This window comes from Notolepis coatsorum, assembly GCF_963971535.1.
Source record: "Notolepis coatsorum genome assembly, chromosome: 1".
Classification (NCBI taxonomy): Eukaryota; Metazoa; Chordata; class Actinopteri; order Aulopiformes; family Paralepididae; genus Notolepis; species Notolepis coatsorum.
The window spans coordinates 241,031,720-241,050,573 of record NC_140165.1 but is presented as its reverse complement, the minus strand read 5'-3'; the positions used below and the strand labels follow the sequence as shown (position 1 = coordinate 241,050,573).

Here is an 18,854-nt window from a genome sequence, read left to right as displayed (position 1 = left end):
GCTCTCAGGGGCCAAGTGGAGCAGTCTGCTGTCTGACGGGACTGGCTTTGATCCCTGCAGACAGTCTAGCTCGTCGGGGAACGAGTCTCTTTGGGCTCGCTGTAGCAGAAGGAGTTCTGCTTCTTCGTAGTTAGCTGCAGTAATGTCAGTAGTGGACGAAACCTCTGGGTGGTGCCACAGGAATGTCTTTAACTGCGCACTCTCAAGGGTGAGGCAGTCGTCTATGTTGGGATCTGTGGGGACTAGTGTGTGTGTCAACCCACAGAACATAGATTTCTTCTTCTCTGCCTCCTCTTCACTCGCCTCCCGTGGGGTGGGTGTAGGCCACTCTTCTTCCGGGAGCTTGAGGAACTCGGGACCGTCACTATAGAGATTGTGACGGGTGAGGTCATCCAGGGACATTCCCCGTGTGATGACGTCGGCTGGGTTCTGTTTTGTGTCCACGTACCTCCAGCATGCTGCTTCTGTTAAATCTTGTATCTCTGTGATTCTGACTCCCACGAAGACCTTGTATCTACACGAATCGGACTGGATCCATGTGAGTACGGTCATGGAGTCTGACCACAGGATTGTTCTTTGCACCGGGATGGTGAGTTCACGTTGGATTAACGTGGCGAGTTGCGCTCCTACTAGGGCTGCGCAGAGCTCTAGACGCGGGATAGATTGTTGCTTGCGGGGGGCTATTCTTGAGCGAGCCAGGATGAAGGCAGTATGTATTTCTCCTCCCTCCTCTCGGGCCCGCAAGTAGGCCACCGAACCGTAGGCTACTTCGGAGGCGTCGCTGAAGACGTGCAGGTCCATCTGACACGTCTCCGGCCTCACTGTGGGTGGGAAGTAGCTGCGGCGTATGTTGACACCTGGGAGCGAGCTGAGTTCTGTCTCCCACTCTCTCCATGTGGAAGCAAGGTGGTCGGGTATGGGATCGTCCCAGCCCTGGTCCTTGTCCCATAGCGCTCGTACAATCATCTTTGCCCTGGTGGTGTAAGGTAGAATACATCCCAACGGGTCATATTGTCTGGCGAGTGTTCTGTATACACTCCGTCTTGTGGTCGGTAGTGAAGTCGACCTTCCCTGCTCCTTGGTCAGGGGTGTGTGTCTATAATGGAGCGAGTCTGTTTTGAAGCGCCAGACTAGTCCTAGTGTCATTTCTTGGGCTTCTCCTGGGATGGTCGCCATCCAGGTCTCGCTGCTTGCTGCCTTGTCCTCTGGGGAGAGGCTGCGCAATACTTGAGGGTCGCTGCTGGCCCACTGCCGGAGATCAAAGCCGCCTTTGATCAGGGAGGCGCGGAGCTTGAGTAGGAGGGCCTCGGCTTCTTCTGGCGTCGAGACGCTTTGCAGACAGTTGTCCACGTAGAAACTATTTCCTACACTTTGTCGGACCTCTTCATCAGCTGCTGGGTCCTCTGCAACGTGTTTTTGCAGTGCGAACGTAGCACAGCATGGGCTGCATGTGGTTCCGAAAGGGAGGACTTCCCATTGATAGATGGATGGTTGCTCATCCCCGATCCTCTCTCTCCATAAGAACCGCAGCAGGGGCTTGTCCTCTTCCACTAGTCGCACCTGCAGGAACATCCCTTTGATGTCGCCGCTGATGGCCACCTTGTTCTGGCGGAAACGTAGCAACACGCCGGGCCGGGCAAGAGCTCTTTATTCAGATTTTGTGATCCGATCTGGTAGCTGCAGTTAAACACAATACGATCCTTGCCGTTGTGGTGGACTTTGTGGTGCGGCACGTACCATGATTCGGTCGTCTGATCGGCCTCTTTAACGTCAATTCTCTTTATGTGTCCCGCTGTGATTAGCTTGTCAATCTCAGCGCGGTACACAGTAGCTTGAGCGGGGTCTCTGGCTAGGCGCCGCTCTGTGTTTGATAGATACCGCTCCGTCGCTTCTTTTGGGGCGTGGAAGGTAGGCATACCCTCTCGCCTCAGGAGTGGAGTTGCGTATCTCATCACTCCGTTGACTTTGACTCTCTTTGTCCCCTGCTCGAGGAGGGCTATGGCATAAATGTCTTCCTTGGAACGAATGTGTTTCTTTTCGTTCTTAAAGGGCATTGTCTCTAGTGTCCATAGCCTCTCGACGTGCTGTAAGAGGGCGGTGTCTTCTTCTGTCACTCTGGAGTGGAGGCAGCGAGTGGCTGCTGTTCGGTTGGGAGACCTGGAGAGGGGGCCTTGTAGCGTCCATCCTAGGCGGGTCTCGACTGCTGCTGGACAGCCTCTGGGCCCAGTGTGGACCCGGTCCATTGGGACGATGAGGTGTGCATGGTCGGATCCTATCAGCAGGGTCGGGGTGGCACCGTCTATGAGCGGTATAGGTAGTTGACGCAGGTGCACGTATTTGTCCATCAGCTTGGCGATGGGGTAGGTGTACTGCGACAGGCCTATGTCTTGGCTGGTGAAAGCGTTAGTGATCCTATACCGTCTCTCTGGCTGCCCGCTTGCTGCGATAGTGAAGGAGACGTTCTCGCCCTTAATCTCTCTTCTTATAGTCCGAATCGCCATCGTTTTTTCGCTCCCCCGCAGCCCCAGCTGGGCCGCAGCGGACGCGAGGAGAAGGGTCTTCTCTGACCCGTCGTCAAGGACGGCGTAGGTGTCCATGACCTTGTCCTCGTAGCTTAATGTTACGCGGACCACCTTCAAGAGCACCCGGGCACCCCCGCTGCTGGCGGGGTCAATGTACATAACACTTGCCTTTGTGCTGCTTGAGGGTGCGGGCTTTCTTCTGTTACTGTCATGTAAAACGTCCAAGTGGGCTCCGTCACACCGACTACACCTCTTCTTTAAGCGGCACTCGGCTGCCATGTGACTGCGCGCACAGCGGTAACAGCGGCGGTTGGACTTTATCCATTGACTCACCTCGTCGGCGGTCATCTTCTTGAACGTGTCACAGTGTGACAGCCAGTGTTCCTTTTCGCAGTACGGGCATGCAATCTTCCACTTCTCTTTCGTCGAGGGGATACTGTGGTTCTTGTTGCGCGGTACTGATTCGGCTTGGTGCATGACGGTCACCAGCCTGCGGTTATCGTTTGATCTCCTAGGTCCCTCTCTGGAGCTTGGTACGCTCCGCACGAACGTATCCAGTCGTAGGCTGCTGACTTCTCTCGCCAGGAAGTCGGCCAGGTCTAGGAGGGATGGCTCGGGACCGTTGGGATCACGGTGGTCCTTTTGCCGCCTGAAGCGCTCTTGTCGGGCGGGCGGAAGCTTCTCTAATATTCTCTCAACATTAGAGTTCGCGTACAGTTCGTGCATACCCTTTTCCTTTTGTGCCCCCAGCATCCCTACCAGGGATTGTACCTTGATAGAGAGGTCATCTAATGAGCGATTGTCTGTGGCTGGGGGTAGACGGTCAATATTCCTTATCTCTTGTATTACGTAGTCCCATATGCGTCCATAACGTTGGTCGAGGGCTACTAGAGCCGCGGTGTATGGGGTAGTTGAGTTGGAATATGCCAGCGCTATATTATGCGCTCTGGGCACCTTCAGGTGCTTGAGTAGGATAGCATACTTGTACGTCTCATCGGGGACATCGGACATCATTGTCTCTAAGCACATTCGTAGCTCTGTGTACTGTGCTCTGTTCTCGTGTGTGAAGTCCGGGAACGTCGGTGTGCCAAGGTACGATGCCATGGATGGCTGGCACATCGGTGAGCGTTGGGGGAGAGGCCTCCTAGGCGAGTCTCCTCTTACGTGTCGTGGTGGGCTGGTACCTGGCGGGTACCAAGGCCCGTGTACCCAGGTGCTGTTCCTCGGGGCTGGTCGTGCGTCAAGCTCACCCGTGAGTTGAGTCGGGGGTCTGTAACGCAGGGCCTCGGGGGTAAAGTCTGGGCTGTACTGGACCTCCTGGTCCTGTGGAGTACGATGCTGCTGTTGGGCTTGACTTTCCTCCTCTCCCTCTTCTTCTTCCTCTGCCAGGTCTTCTAGATCCTGTAATCGTCTATTTAGTCTCTCAGCGGCGTAGGCCGGTTCTTCCCTGTTGCTGGGTCTCGCATGGACCGGTCGGGGAGGGGGTTCGGAGAGGTGTATAGGCTCTTTCTGTTGGCCGGGCTCCGGGTCGCTTGATCGGGTAGGGGAGGGTGCCCTAGACCCTTGTCTTGACGAGGCCCTGGAGCTCCGTGCGGAGGGAGGGGGGGTTGCCCTGGCAATCAGTTGCTCCATTATCTGCGCTTCTAATCGGTCGCGCTCGGCTTCGCGCTTGATGTGAGCGAGGTCGCGCTCTGCTTCGCGTTGGGCTTGGGCTGCGTCGCGCTGTGCATTGGCGGCTTCGCGCTGTGCATCGGCGGCGGCGCGCTGGGCTTCGGCGCGGTCTCTTTCCATATTTTCTTCCGTCTGGAGGCGTCTAGTCTCTAGGCGTATGCGGTCATCGTCACTCCTTTGCTGCGCCTGGAAGCGCTCTCGCTCGATCGCAGAGTGTTCGCGTTCACTAAGGGCTTGCGCTTGGAGTTGCGCGTGGAAGCGTTCTCTTTGGTCTGCAGATTGTTCGCGCTCACTTAGTTGTTGAGCCTGCAGGCGGTCTCTTTCCATGGTAGAGTGTTCGCGCTCACTTTGGTGTTGCGCGCGGAGGCGCTCTTGTTCCATGGAAGAATGTTCGCGCTCGCTAAGCGTCTGTGCTTGGAGTCGATCGCGTTCGGTGGAGGCTGCCAGGGTGGCGATAAATGCCTGCGCCAGCATCTTGTCCGCCTCGCTGGGGGAAGACACTGATGGAGGTGATCGGCTTCTGGCAGTGCTCGTTGGAGATCCGTTCTCCTGTCGCGCTCCGAGCAGGTCCATCTCCTGGGTGCGCGTCTCTTCTGGTGGTGGGTCGGGTTCCGTCCCTGGAGGGCTTTCTTTATCCTGGAGCTCTCCGGGGACTATCCCGTTGACGTTGGCGGGGGGTAAAGTCATGTCATGTCCCTCCTGGTCCCCCCCGTGAGCTTGGTCAGTTACGTTAGAACCCACTAGGGTCTCTACTGGCGGGGTCGCCTGGTCGGTAGGGTTTGGCATACTTTTACTATCCGCCTTTTCCGCGTTTAACGTCTGTATAAAGCTAGGTAGTAGACTGGCAGCGTAGTCCTCTAGATAACGAGGTGGCTGCCGTCTGCGCTCTGGGCGATCTAGCTTAGGAGAACCGTTTGTGGAGTGTTCATCATTGGCCATGTTAATATTAATATTATATTAATATTACGCTAATTACCATCCGGCTCGAAGGACCAATTGTAACTGAGGGGTACAATTCCCTGACTGTATTGAATAAGTATGGTATCATTAAACCACTACTGACTTATGTACATTACTACTGGCCATACAGTACACAGGTATATGAGATGAACACCCCCACAATAACACGGCTTCACAAGAAATACTGTTTAGAAGAATATTTATTAGCAGCACGAAGATTATCTTACATTACTTATCAGATTGAGAGTTGCGCTTGTAAGGCGAAGAATGTGCATGAATAGGTCAAGAGCGTAAGTCCATGAGCATATTACGCAGGAGATAATTAATACCACCTGTATCATAAGAATTATATCTGGTACACTAGTAGGTTAGCTGGAGATACTAAGGGGGTCCCTCCGGTTGTAAGCCAGCAGGGGAGAGGATTTGTCGGTAGCAGAAAGTCTGGGTCAACGAGGAATAAGGAGACTCCAGGTACAGGAGACGGTGCAATAATCCCTTGATCCGTAGACGAACAACAGCTATTCTCCGGTATGCAGTGCCGCATGGAGGAAAGCTAGCCAGCCTCAGAGTACTAGAGGCGGGCTCGACGGTGCTCCTCACAGGGTAGATCCCACACAACAGTGGGTGTAGACGATTCTCCGCTCCAACAGCTACAGGACCAAAGCAAATATAATCCAGCCGAAAAGGGCTCTGTAGTCGTCGGGTAGGTTATCCAGTGTACATATCCACACGGTTCTCGTCTAGGGCTCCTCGGATGACGGCACCAGGTTAAGCCGCCCAGCCTGGATAAGCACACTAGCTCGGTACGATGAAACGTTGGTGATGCTGGTCACTGTAGAACGGTAGCCGCACGATACACTATACATAATAGACTATTACTTAATAATAGAATAGGTCGCACTCGACGATATAGCGTTAGACTCTGACACTTCAGCTATCAATTCGCACGCGGTCTCAAGGCTCTATTTCGGGGCAAAACGGGCCCACTTCACAGCACGTTGCATCGTGGTGTGAGGCTTCAACTTGTTACTAAGATTACTGCTGTATTCACCTGCGCCGTATTTATACGTAAGGTGAACAATCTAGTACCAGCCTTATTTCTGTCTCGTATTCTTGCGCAGAACCGGGCATGTCCAGGCATGTCTTAGCGGTGACTTTGAACTAGACATTGGGGGTATGGCCGTGGCGCCTAGGGGATCGCTGTCCAATAGGAGAACGAATATTATGGTCTGGCCTGTACTAGGTAAAGGGATATTCCGTGTATATGTACAAAGAATATACAAGGGATATCAGACGATATACAAATACTATACAATATATCTCAAGTAATAAATATATATATTCGGTTTAATCTGACCCTTTGTAACAATTACACTATTACACTAGCACACTATTACACTATTACACACTATTACACACTATTACACTATTACACTAGCACACTATTACACTATTACACACTATTACACTATTACACTATTACACACTATTACACTATTACACTATTACACACTATTACACTATTACACTATTACACACTAGCACACTATTACACTATTACACACTATTACACTATTACACTATTACACTAGCACACTATTACACTATTACACACTATTACACACTATTACACTATTACACTATTACACACTATTACACTATTACACACTATTACACTATTACACAATTACACACTATTACACACTATTACACTATTACACACTATTACACTATTACACACTATCACACTATTACACTATTACACTATTACACACTATTACACAACATTACACTATTACACTATTACACACTATTACACTATTACACACTATTACACTATTACACGATTACACACTATTACACTATTACACTATTACACACTATTACACTATTACACCAGCACACTATTACACACTATTACACTATTACACACTAGCACACTATTACACTATTACACTAGCACACTATTACACTATTACACACTATTACACTATTACACTATTACACACTATTACACACTATTACACTATTACACACTATTACACTATTACACTATTACACACTATTACAGTATTACAGTATTACACTATTACACACTATTACACTATTACACTATTACACACTATGTGCACATTTTAGTTTTTCATTTTGGGATATGTTGGGGTACTTTGGGGTATTTTGGGATACTGTGGGGTATTTTGGGGTATACTTTGGGGTACTTTGGGGTATTTTGGGGTACTTTGGGGTATTTTGGGGTACTTTGGGGTATTTTCTGGTATTTTGGGGTATACTTTGGGGTACTTTGGGTATTTTGGGGTATTTGGGGGTATTTTCTGGTACTTTGGGGTATACTTTGGGGTATTTCAGGGTATTTTGGGGGTATTTTGGGGTATTTTCTGGTATTTTCTGGTAATTTGGGGTATACTTTGGGGTATTTTAGGGTATTTTGGGGTATTTTCTGGTATTTTGGGGTATACTTTGGGGTATTTTATGGTATTTTCTGATACTTTGGGGTATACTTTGGGGTATTTTGGGGTATTTTCTGGTATTTTCTGGTATTTTGGGGTATACTTTGGGGTATTTTAGGGTATTTTGGGGTATTTTCTGGTATTTTCTGGTACTTTGGGGTATACTTTGGGGTATTTTAGGGTATTTTGGGGTATTTTGGGGTATTTTCTGGTATATTGGGGTGATTAGTAGGACCCACTACGACTACTACTACTACTACTACTACTAGTATTACTACTACTACTAGTACTACTACTACCACCACCACCACCACTACTGCTGGTACTATTACTACTACTACTACTACTACTACTACTACTACTACTACTACTACTACTACTACTACTACTACTCTTACCAATTTGGTCATGTCTAATGTGTGATTTCTCAAAGGAAGGGACGAAAGATGGCTGTAGTTTTATCAGTAGGCTCACTTGCCCAGCAGCGGGATATCCTGGTTGTGAAGGGCACTGGCCCGCCCTTGTGCCCCCATGGTTGAAAAACGTGCGCTAAAGTGCCCTTTTGAGTGGCGAAAAATGAGAGGGTGTGCCCTATTGGTGCTCTTCCAATGGTCTAAACTTGACCATGTGCCCCACGGTTAAATAATGTCATACAAAAGTGCCCTTTTGAGTGAAAAAACTAGAGGATGTGCCCATTGGTGCCCCTCCAATGGTCTAAATTTGACCATGTGCCCCCACAGTTGAAAACATTGCGCTAAACCTAAAGTGCCCTTTTGAGTGGAAAAAACTAGAGGACGTGCGTATTGGTGCCCTTCCAATGGTCTAAATTTGACCATGAATGAATGAATGAATGAAAACTTTATTTAACAGATTGCAGAATGGGTACAATACAGTACGGCTCAATACATACAATTGTTAAGGGGATGCAGACCTGAGAAAGACGTTTGTCTTGTTTCCATCAGGGTCCCCCATTTTCAATTCATATAGACATATATGACATACATGACATACAGATAGTCAGTACTGCTACATCTATACATTTATGACATACCAGATTTGCAAATACAGTACTGTTTGTGATACAGAAGGAGTCAAGAAAAGGGAGTATATACATTTGACGTAGAAACTGTACATTGGAGGAGGTTGGGTGGGGGGGGTTGGGTACATTGGGATATTGACAACCATACTGGGTAATTTACATTGGAGGTGGTTGGGGGGGGGGGGCGGGGGGCACACTGTATAAACAAGTAACACTGTACATTGAGGGGGGGGGGGGGGAGGAGACACTGTACAGACAAACACAATTGTACATTGAACTATTGACAAAACCATACTAGGTAAATGACTGTACATTGGAGGGGGTTGGGTTAGGATATTTACAGGGGCCAGTGTTGAATTGCAGTCTCCCGTAGGTGTCCCTTGAGAGAGGTTTTGAAAGTGAGTAGTGATCCACATTCCTTTACAGCTTTGGGTAGGGCGTTCCACATTGATGTGGCATAATTGCGAAACGTGTTTAGTCCCTTATTTGAGCCGAATCTGGGTTTAACATGATTTGTGGAGCTCCCTCTGGTGTTGTGATCGTGGTATTCACTGACCTTTGGGAAGTATTTTGACATGTACATGGGTACCTTGGTCGTGTAGTGTATCTTGTAGACCAGGCCCATTGCAAGTTGTTGTACTCTGTCGTCTACTCTAAGCCATCCTAGGTTGTCAAAGTGGGCAGGGGTGAGGTGGGTTCTAGGAGTAAGGTCAAGCAGTAGTCTGACCAGTTTGTTTTGAGATGTTTGTAATTTTGTTTTTAGCGCCTTTGAGGTGCTTTGGTACCATGAGGTGCAAGCATAGTCGTAGTACCCCTGAATGAGTGCTCCTGCCAGAGTCTTCAGGGTGTTCTTGTTTACCAGAGAGGAGATCCGGTACAAGAATCGAGTTCGTTGGTTGACTTTTTTTATTACATTGGATGCCATTTTGTCACAGGAGAGATTAGCCTCTAGGATGGAACCCAGGTAGGTAATTTCATCTTTCCTTGTGACAATATTGTCACCCACTGTAACTGAGAAGCCGTCGGTCTTGCTGAGTTTGTTATTTGAACCGAAGAGAATGGACTCTGTTTTGCCCATGTGTAATGATAGTTTGTTATCAGCGAGCCATATGCAGATTCTGCCTAGTTCCGAGCTGAGGGTTTTTTCAACCTGTAACTTGTTCTTGTCAGAGACCAGCAGGGCTGAGTCGTCCGCAAACAGGAACAAGTTGCAGTCACAAGCTGACGACATGTCATTTGCATAAATTAGGAACAGTAGCGGTCCTAGTATGCTTCCTTGTGGAACACCACAGCTCACTGTGAGGGGGGGGGATAGGGTACCGTTTACCTCCACCATCTGTTCCCTCCCCTCAAGGTAGGATTGCATCCAGCTCACTGATAGACTATCAAAACCAATTGCTTTTAGCTTGTCAGTCAGAATGGAGTGTGCCCCCACAGTTGAAAACATCACGCTAAAATGCCCTTTTGAGTGGCGAAAATGAGAAGATGTGCCCTATTGGTGCCCTTCCAATGGTTAAACTTGACCATGTGCCCCCACGGTTGAAAGACGTCATGCTAAAGTGCCGTATTGAGTGGTGAAAACATAGCAAGAAAAATGTGTTTTAATGACTGCTCTGTTAGTGGATAAAATGTGATGCAGCTTACTAGGGCAGGCTTTCACAAAGTGGGTGCCATGATGAAGACAGTCTAGGGGTGTTGCAAAATAGTTAAACCCTGCTTATATTCAAAAGTCATTATATGGCAAATATTAGCAAATATTTTCTGAGTTTTTGCAAGGAACCGATGGGCTAATATCTAGCTAACCATTTTTTTTTTATTATTGATCTTTTCCCCCCTCTTTTTTCCTCCGATTTTCTCCCATCCCAATGTGAGTCGTTATGCCAATTCCCAATCCCCTTCCTGGTCGCTGCGCACTTACCCCCCACAGTCGGTCTGGGAGAGTGGAGGCTATCACGTGCTTCCTCCGACACACGTCTAGCCAATCAACCGCTTCTTTTCACCTGGCAGCGCGGACTCTCACTGAGAGGGTGTAATGTGTGGAAGGATCACACTACCCCCCTTAGATCCTATCCGCGCTGAGCAGGCGTCCCGACCGAACTGTAGGAGTCGCTGTTTACAACGACCCGGACCCACCCCGCCAGCTTTCCCACCCTCTAATGCAGCCAATTGTATTAGTGTGAACGGCCAGCCAAGCTGGTGACAACGCCGGAGCTGTGAGCTGGATTCGAACAGGCGAATCCAGCGTCTCCGGTGTTGGTGACGAACGCAATCTCCGCTACGCCACCTGACCGCCCATCTAGCTAACATTTTGATATTTCTCGATCTGCACTGTTCCTATTTTCCCCCCAATATATCCTTTAGGTTAGGTTAGAGTAAGTTAGTTTAACTGAGGCACAAAGTCCAAGCATGCTGGGAACTTGAGGCACAACTCTGAGCAGCCCCGTCACTACAATATTCCATCCATTTAAGTGTTCAGTTTTAGACACATCCCCTTTTGAATGTTCAGATGCCAGAGGGCTTAATGCAGTCTGAGCTGTAACCCTGCATGCTGCTACTGCTGTGTGTGAGGTACTGTAGGTAATGCAGCAAGCTTTCTTTGAAGTTGCAAATATTGAGTTTGTTTTGACCAATTATGCATATACTATTAATCTGGATTGTCTATGTTATTCTAATGTTAATCTTAATCAAGGATGAAGATTTCACCATACATGCTTTTTGCTCACTGATGGGGTCCCATGTTGTGCAGTAGGTGCCACTGCATAGTATACAGGCATAGCTGGATAGCCAGGAAAGGAAGGGAAGGCTGGCTGCTGCTGACTTGTATGATGTGGCGCGTAACCGGGTTGAGCGGGATAGGAAACTGAAGGAGGAAACTGAAAAGGAGAAGCAACTTGTGTTTTACATTGGTTTCCTTTTTAATCGACATATCTCTAACTTTATAATAAAACACAAGATGCATGTGCCGTAATGATGAGGATAAGCACTCAATGAAGAAACCCAATCATGTTGCCAAAAGAAAGTTTAAGATGCCTAAAAAATACTACTACTACTACTACTACTACTACTACTACTACTACTACTACTACTACTACTACTTCTACTACTACTATTACTACTACCACTGCTACTATTACTACTACTACTACTACTTCTACTACTACTATTACTACTACCACTACCACTACTACTACTACTACTACTACTACTACTACTACTACTACTACTACTACTACTACTACTACTACTACTACTACCAATCTGGTCATGTCTAATCTGTGATTTCTCAAAGGAAGGGACGAAAGATGGCTGTAGTTTTATCAGTAGGCTCACCGGCCCAGCAGCGGGATATCCTGGTTGTGAAGGGTATCCAGGCATAGCTGGATAGCCAGGAAAGGAAAGGAAGCCTGGCTGCTGCTGACTTGTATGATGTGGTGCGTAACCGGGTTGAGTGGGATACGAGGGTTGTGGAGGAAACTGAAAAGGAGAAGCAACTTGTGTTTTACATTGGTTTCCTTTTTAATCGACATATCTCTTACTTTATAATAAAACACAAGATACATGTGCCGTAATGATAAGGATAAGCACTCAATGAAGAAACCCAATCATGTTGCCAAAAGAAAGTTTAAGATGCCTAAAAATACTTACACTATGGAACTACATACTACATGGCCCATAATGGCCCCCAAACAGCATCAACAACTTCAACAGACCCATTCCCTGTTGTGTGAGCTCCAGGCATTGACAATGGTGATGCAACATAATGCAAAGATTATCATTAATCATTAATATATTTGTATTAATGATTAATATGCCTTCATTTAAAAAATGCCACTTCAAGAACCGAAGTAGTCAAAACAACAGGTATACTGTACTATATCCGATATCGATATATTGGCTGATATTCTTTATATAGTATTTTTCTTTATCATTATTCTTTTGTTTTTTAAATGTAGTCCCACAATTCTTCTACCCTCAGCTATCTGTAAAAAAAAAAAAAAAGGGAAAGATAACTGAATTATATTTGAGCTGGAACAAAACGTGCATGTTCTATATTCTATTCTAAATAGCTTAATATTCACTAATAATGAATTTATCTTTATATTTAGGTAATAGCTAGGTATATAAAAAAAAGACCATAATGATGTACTCTCTACTAAATTTAAACCACGTATTCTCTACTCTATCAAGCTAAACGTCTGATGTCCTATCTACTAACTTTAAACCCCGTATTCTCTACTCTATCAAGCTAAACGTCTGATGTCCTATCTACTAACTTTAAACCCCGTATTCTCTACTCTATCAAGCTAGACGTCTGATGTCCTCGACTAACTTTAAACCACGTATTCTCTACTTTATCATATCACATATAGGCCTATCACTGAGTTATATTTAAACAGTGACTGAGTATTATGACTGAGCTATATGTAAACAGTGACTGAGTATTATGACTAAGTTATATGTAAACAGTGACTTGCCTTTCGGGACTGTGATACACAGTGAATGCGTCCCTTATACGACCATTGAAAAATCCTACAATTAAGTCTGTCTCGCTTTTCTCTATCAAAACGCTTGTCGTACAGGTGTCGCAAATAAATGTCAAAGGTACTCACAGCTGCACAAGGGTTTCGGACAGACAAACGCTAGGGTTTGAAAGCTCAGCGTTGCTAATAAACATTTTAAATAATTTGTATAAACTGGTCAACATGGCTCAAAGCGGCTTAATTTCCGGCTTTGGGTGCCTGATGCGCCTGCGCTGTGATCACCGGAATCGCCGGAAATAAAGCTGTGTTGACCAGTTTATAAAAATTATTTAAAATGTTTATTAGCAAGGCCGAGCTTTCAAACCCTAGCGTTTGTCTGTCCGAAACCCTCGTGCAACTGTGAGTACCTTTGACATTTCTTTGCAACACCTGTACGACAAGCGTTTTGATAGAGAAAAGCGAGACAGACTTAATTGCAGGATTTTTCAATCGTCGTATAAGGGACGGTGTATTCACTCGGTGCATCACAGTCCCGAAAGGGGCTACATTTCTCCATTTCCTCATCCACGCCAATTTATTCTGAAGTCTTTTTCACTTCTGGTTTTTGCTCGTCACGTTTCACCTAGATCCCTTATTTGCACCACTCATTGGAAAGCTACACTCATTGGCTACAACCCTGACCAATAACTTTCGCAATCGGTGGATGATTGACAGTTCTAGAGCGTCGGGAGTCCAGGGTGGTAATCTGACGCTCGCGCATAAAAAGTTGCATGCCTGACATATCGTCATGTAACTCTCGAACCGAGGCATGGATTTCGTCAAGTGAGGTGGCATTCGAACGGCAACGCGAAATGCCGTGACTTTCGTCTGTTCCGTTGCTTAATATCGGTACCTATCGGCTAACATATCAGCCGATACCGATATGTCTCTGATAGGCGGACCTTCCTACAGGCGATATAGTCGGTCGCCTAGAGCGCCACCCAGAGGGGGGCGCCAACATTTTTTTCTGTGCAGTTTTGGCGCCCCCCTCTATATCTGCAACCATTATTTTTACATAAAAAAAATTCTAACATAAGGGAAAATGAGCCAAAAATCTAAAACGGTCGGTCGGTCTAAGCCTCAGCTTTAGGTGTTCACAGTCAGAACATTGCGTTGAGGAAAGAAAGACTAACGTTAGAGAACTATGAAGAGGCAAAAGCCATAAAAAAAATTTACAAAAAGAAAGAAAGTGGTGAATCTCGCTAGGTCCGCCCCTTCATAGACCAATATCAGCCGGATGAATCGGTTGGGCTCTAATAACCAGCCCAGGTTGGTTGTCTGCACCCTCACCGCAGGATTCTGGAAGGAGATGGAAGACACCTCTACATCCCCTGCCACTGCGATGGTGTCCACCATGTTGAACAGAATGCGATGTCTGAACTCCATGGAGTAGCTCCCATTGACGCTCACCTGAGGAAAGAGACATGTTTAACATGCTGGTCTGGGATCAGGTGGGGAGGAGAAATAAAAAAATGTATCCAGAGTTTACAATCAACAAAATACAAATAAACAAACAAAGTCATTTAACACAACAAATGTTGAAGGTTGAATGAATGGAACAAAATGTATGAGTGATATGCATAGTCTGCTGTGTGTGTCAGTTATCCTGTTTATTATAGTTGTGTGTCTGTAATGCTGTCTCTGTGTACTGTACTGTCTGTCAGTTATCCTGTTGTGATTGTAGATGTGTCTACTGTCTATAATGCTGTCTCTGTGTATTGTACTGTCTGTCAGTTATCCTGTTGTGATTGTGTAGTAGTTTTTAATAGACATAGATCCTAAACCTCATTGTCCCATAGAAAAGGTCATAAGATTAAGCGTTGATTAAGAAAACAGCTGCACTAGTCAGTCAACCAAATACATTCTTCTGGTGATTAAATTACTCTGCCCTTTTGCCCTGTCTCACTAAAATAGATAGGGTTATTTACTAACGCAAGACCCCTCACAAAAGGTTGGGTGTCGGGCCACTCAACAGCCGGCTGTAAACGATAAAGAACTGTTTGAATAAGCCCTTCGGGGGTTTTAGAACAAAAGAGCCACCTGGGTTCGTCAGGGTGGGGGACAGGAAGGAGTTCAGATAAGCCTTAGTTAAACACATGTGACCACCATTTGGTCTCCTAGTAAGTAATAAGTAATAAACACATGTGACCACCTGGCTTGCTCCTGCCTTGCTTAACACTAAGTACATTTTCAAATGTCTAGTAATACACTTAGATTAGTTTGATATGAACTACAAATAGGCCTGTTTATATTGTGGTAACCATCCTGAGTCGAATGATATGAAATATGCAATGTTTATGAGTCTCATTTAACATCAAGATAAACTGTTCAATTATGATATCTCTGTTTATGTAATCAATCTCAATTCGAATATATATATATATCTTGGGGTTCACCAACCAAAGTATTATGTTAAATATACAGTGAAACTATTCTCTGGGCTTAAACAAAGTAGAGGGGGGTTGACCTATTAAGGACAACCCCCTATTTCAAATCCAAACTTAGCAGGCCTGGGATTGGAGGAAAAGATTTTGATGATGTCATTATTGGTGACGTCATTCAGAGGCTCTAGGTTTTTGGATATAGCTGGGGTGTGGTGACGAGGAAGAAAACACTCTGAAAACCAAACCACCGGAGGAACCACACCCATCTCTTCACACAGCGAGGACGACGGCGGAAGCAGAGGAGAATCAACGGACAAAGAACTTGTGGAGAGAGAACAGACTTTTCTCTTTGTTTGTCAGCCAGACAACAAAGATCATCAACAACTTATCAACTATCATTCTTTAATCTGATTTCTTAGAAGGACGAGCGGCATATTGCTCCGGTACCTTGAATCTTTTATAGTGTTCTTTATTGTAATTTGTATACACTCTTAACGTTGATTAAACAGCTGCTGTTATATATCTTCTCCTCCTCCTTTCTCCTGCTGTACCGCTGATCGTCATAACAAAGACCTCCCAGTCTTTGTTTAAAGTACTTTCCAGGGCTTTAAAGGTTGGAAACACAACGTGGAGCAGATTAGATATTAGGTTCTGATTTATATCAGAACAATAAGCTCAGGAAAATACTACAATTGTAACAAGTGTGTCTGTCATTCTGTGAAACTTGTTCAATGTCTCTGCACCGTTGTCACCAAGACTAATTCATGTAGCCTACATTCCTTGTATTTGACAGATCATTTGTATCTGGCTCTGATTGTGTGTCATGTACAGTAGATTGTGTGTCATGTACAGTAGATTGTGTATCATGTACAGTAGATTCAGTAGCACCATGGGTGCTCTAAAAGGCGCCTTTAAATAAAATGCATTATTATTATTATTATTATTATTATTATTATTATTATTATTGTCGGCCAAGTCAAACCTGGTAGGATTCACGTTGAACTATGATCGTCAGATTGAAACCAGAACCAGCGGTGATAGGGAAGTTCTGCTTTCTCTCCTCGGTCCCCCAGCTTGAGTGCTGGAAGGAATTGGTGACCACATAAGCAGGGTGACTGTCATATCGTGGGTTGAAATGGAGGGCGATGTCCGCATTGGGTTGAGAGCCACACTGCAAATTGACATGGAACCTGGAGAGAAGGGAGGGGAAGCAGCAGTGTAACGGTTCCTGTTAGTGCTTTTCAGGCGGGCCTTGCAGATTTTATTAATCAAAAAGTGTGGTAGGTCTATTCCACCTCTGCTATTCAAGGGTTATATTGATTTCATCACTAATGAATGATAGATAGGAGGACACTCAGCACTGTGTCCTTTATGAGAAGTGTAATGTATTGGATATTACATATAGCCTATAGCTAGAGTGTCAGCACCATCTACTGGCCACTATTATCATGCCCTGTATTACGTGCAGTCTAGACCCATTAAACCAGCTATAAGCACGTATCTGTCTCCGGTGTATTCTTATAGATCTCATAAGAACCCTAATATGTTACAAGAAGGTTGGCTGGTCCTCACTGATTGATTGAGAGGCGCAACAAACACTGGTATTTGTTCATTTTTAAGGCCCTTATTGGTAAGCTAGCTCCTTATACTAACTACATCATTATTGGAATGGAATTTTGGAACCTATGGAACCCGTTCTAGTGACTGGCGGGTCCTTAAGGTCCCCAGAGTTAGCTCAGAACAGGGTAAATCTGCATTTTGCTATGATGCCCCCCTAGCATGGAATTAACTCCCAACAGTCTGTTGCAGATCTGTTGCAGTTTAAAACCTTGATCTCCAACCTTTGTCAATCAAGTTGTACACGTTTTAATTGATTGTTATCCTAACTTGTCTTATTGTTATGATTTTATATTCTGTGTGATTATTTTCTTTGCTAAACTCTATGTGACTGTAAATAGAGTTGCCTTTTGGGTTTAAATAAAGGTTTGAAAATGTTTAAATGCAAATTACATGGACTCAGAAGACTCAGTCAGAAGATCCTTAAGAACTTCTACTCATGTAAAATAGAGAGCATCCTGACTGGCAACATCACCTCCTGGTTTGGGAATAGCACTGCACAAGACCGAAGCAGACTACAAAGAGTGACACGTTCAGCCGAACGCACAATTGGAGGGGGGCTCCCCACCCTCCAGAACATTTACAACAAGCGGTGCAGGGGCAAGGCTAAGAGAATCATTAAAGACTCCAGTCACCCGAACAACTGCCTCTTTGAACTTCTGCGGTCAGGCAAGAGATACCGGAGTCTCAAGGCGAGCACAGAAAGACTCAGAAGAAGCTTCTATCCCCAGGCCATCAGGCTGCTAAACGAACAATGAACACTACACAACAACAACCATCAAACGCACATAGCACACACATCCACACGCACACACTCACTTTAAACAAACACACTGTAGCACCCACTCCACACACTTTATAGCACACACTCACTTTAAACAAACACACTGCAGCACTCACTCCCCACACTTTATATTTATTGATGAAGGATTGCACTACAACTCGTACACCTTACTGTAAATTGTACCTAAATTGTACCTCATCCCATTTCTGCTTGCACTATATAGTATTGTACATTAGTACACTGCATAGTATTGTATATTATATGGTAACTCAGTTACGTCTATTCTGCATCGAACATTGTACATATGTCTATACTGAACACTGTGACCTCATTTTCTACTTCTAAATTACATGCTATACTATGTTATTTGATACTATCTTGTCTAGCACAGTCTCTGGAGCGTAACAGTAAGAAGCATTTTGTATGAAAGTATTCTGTACTTCTGTATGACAACTATTAAAGAAACTTGAACTTGAAACTTGAACTTGACTATAAACCACCTACCAAGCCTATTGCTCAGCCTAAGAGACCTACACAGAGATACTGTAATAAAAACCCTATGAAACTATAACAACCATAGGTTGTGGTCCAGAACCATAGTAACATAATGTTTTAAAATGATGTTAGTTGGTTACCTGTCTGCCCCGGGTAAGACGCGTCCAGTAATGATAATGCTCTTCCCCTCTTGCAGCCCACCTTGGATAGAACCAGTGAAGGGGATTCTCTAGAACACAACATGTACTGTGATGAGCTTCATATTGTCTGTTATGTTGGCAAGTAAGTACTACTACTACTACTACTACTACTACTACTACTACTACTACTACTACTACTACTATTACCAATCTGGTCATGTCTAATCTGTGATTTCTCAAAGGAAGGGACGAAA

The 18,854-nt window shown here is 45.4% G+C and overlaps 1 protein-coding gene across 1 annotated transcript in view; it reads right to left on the bottom strand.

Annotated features, from left to right (window-relative positions):
• Positions 1-18,854, bottom strand: part of LOC311224442 (uncharacterized protein) — a 95,224-nt gene that overhangs the window by 61,844 nt on the left and 14,526 nt on the right. Inside the window, exons 5-9 of the mRNA XM_084309431.1 lie at positions 18,601-18,689; positions 16,547-16,754; positions 14,471-14,590; positions 11,991-12,134; positions 11,369-11,533 (exon numbers count right to left, since the gene is read on the bottom strand). Of these exons, the coding sequence (XP_084165557.1) occupies positions 11,369-11,533; positions 11,991-12,134; positions 14,471-14,590; positions 16,547-16,754; positions 18,601-18,689 (726 nt within the window). The remainder of the gene's footprint in view (positions 1-11,368; positions 11,534-11,990; positions 12,135-14,470; positions 14,591-16,546; positions 16,755-18,600; positions 18,690-18,854) is intronic.